Source organism: Cyprinus carpio, chromosome B21 (assembly GCF_018340385.1).
Source record: "Cyprinus carpio isolate SPL01 chromosome B21, ASM1834038v1, whole genome shotgun sequence".
Taxonomy (NCBI): Eukaryota; Metazoa; Chordata; class Actinopteri; order Cypriniformes; family Cyprinidae; genus Cyprinus; species Cyprinus carpio.
In genome coordinates this window covers 15,743,125-15,744,863 of record NC_056617.1, presented here as the reverse complement: position 1 = coordinate 15,744,863, position 1,739 = coordinate 15,743,125, and the positions used below count along the sequence as shown (strand labels likewise).

Below are 1,739 nucleotides of genomic sequence, written 5' to 3'. Positions count from 1 at the left end.
CACATCATCGATAATTGTTGCTTTGAATATCACGGTTATCATTGATACTGGTATATTGCGACACCCTTAATATATAAGAAGTCTAAAATTTTTCAGGACCACGCAATTAAAATTGTGTATTTTTTTGAATATTTAGTTTATAGTTGGTATTGGTTTTTTGAGGAACACGAAGTTAAAACATATTAACACGTACTTAGGAGGTGTTATAATTGGACTGTATGAGGCTACGGGGTCTTAAACGGAGCAGGGTGATACTGAAGTTTTAGTCATAATTGCTTTTGGGTCACTTTTTGCTCAGCAATCATGTCTCTTTATTGCTTCTGGCCTATCAGCCTAACGAGATTGATAAAGCCATTATTTATTGAAATGTAAAAGTCAAGCCATCATAATTAATAATTAGTTTCCAAAGCTAAAAATTCTGCTAATACTTTTCCTCACCCAGTGACATTACACATACATAGCATGTAAAACACAAGATCAATTGGAATCGTGAAACCATAAGACCTCTTCAGCAAACATTAAAAAAAAAAAAAATCCTAAACAAATGGAGAATTACTCTCACATCTTTCCACACAACGTTTTCACTTCATCACATTAGCTCATGACAAGTGAGCTCACAGACAAACCAAGCTGGTCAGAAATGGAGAAAACATCCCACGCATTACCGCCACCTGATACAGATCGCGCGTTTAGCCTGAGACCACACAACATCTGGCAGACAAGCAGACATGCAACCATTTTTGCATCTTGCATCAAAAAAGGAAAACTAAAATTAAGCCGCGTTGTGCTGAATCGAAAACATGCTGTTGCTTACTTAGTCTCTAACAGGTTTGACAAGTATAATCCCTCTTATCATACTTCACAGTGTCTTTATAATGACATACAGTACGGGCTGTGTCACAATTCTGTCTTCACTTTGTGCATGAGCTCCTTCTGGTCAATCATTTCCAGCTGTCTATTCCAGCGGTGGTAGGCCAACAGTGCTATATTCTTAGCTGCCACCGAGCTCATCTCCATCGCACTCCCAGCCCATTCCATTCCATTCAGGAAGTACAAGTTCTCGTGCAGCACCACCGGTGGCAAGCCCTGGCTGCTTCCGTAGTGAGGGTACGCCAACCAGTCTGTGACCTGCACTGAGTAGTAGGACTTAAAAAGTGTCTTCAGTTCACTCTTCTCCAGAGGTTTTGGGGAAAAGACCTTGTAGACGCCGGCCTCTTGAGGCTGCTTTCGGCGGAAGCCGGAGGTTATGTTGACCGGACAGACGCTGGCGGCGCTGTTGAAGAAAAGCCCCGGAGTGTCTGTGGTCAGGATGCTGGAAAATGGGAAGAGCTTTGGGTCGGGGAAGCCGAAGTAAGAGCAGTTTAGGTAGCCGTGGATGATGGAGGCCACAGTTTGGTGATAGGAGCCCGCTATTTCTGAAAGTTGCGGCTCAAAGCCCTGGAATGAGATGCCTGAGTTGATGTTCTGCTGGAGAGGCGTCGCTACTACTACAATGTCATAGAGCTCTGATGACTTTTCATTTTGAGAGTCGTAGGTGAGCTCATATTGTTGGTAATCTCCTGAGGAAAAAAAAAAAATATTGTAAATTGTTCATTCTGCTTTTTTTTTTTTATAACATAAATGTGACGTATATTACTATGTCAGTTAGGGCTGGACGATTAATTGAAAAGGAATCAAAACCAAAATTCAGAACCTCTGACTGACATATTTTTCCAGTGTCGGTTAATCTTATTAATACT

The 1,739-nt window shown here is 41.4% G+C and overlaps 1 protein-coding gene across 1 annotated transcript in view; it reads right to left on the bottom strand.

Annotated features, from left to right (window-relative positions):
• Window positions 1-287: 287 nt before the first annotated feature.
• Window positions 288-1,739, bottom strand: part of LOC109045315 (prenylcysteine oxidase-like) — a 7,541-nt gene continuing 6,089 nt past the window's right edge. Inside the window, exon 6 of the mRNA XM_019063177.2 lies at window positions 288-1,559. Coding sequence (XP_018918722.1) covers window positions 898-1,559 — 662 coding nt within the window. The 3' untranslated portion in view covers window positions 288-897. The remainder of the gene's footprint in view (window positions 1,560-1,739) is intronic.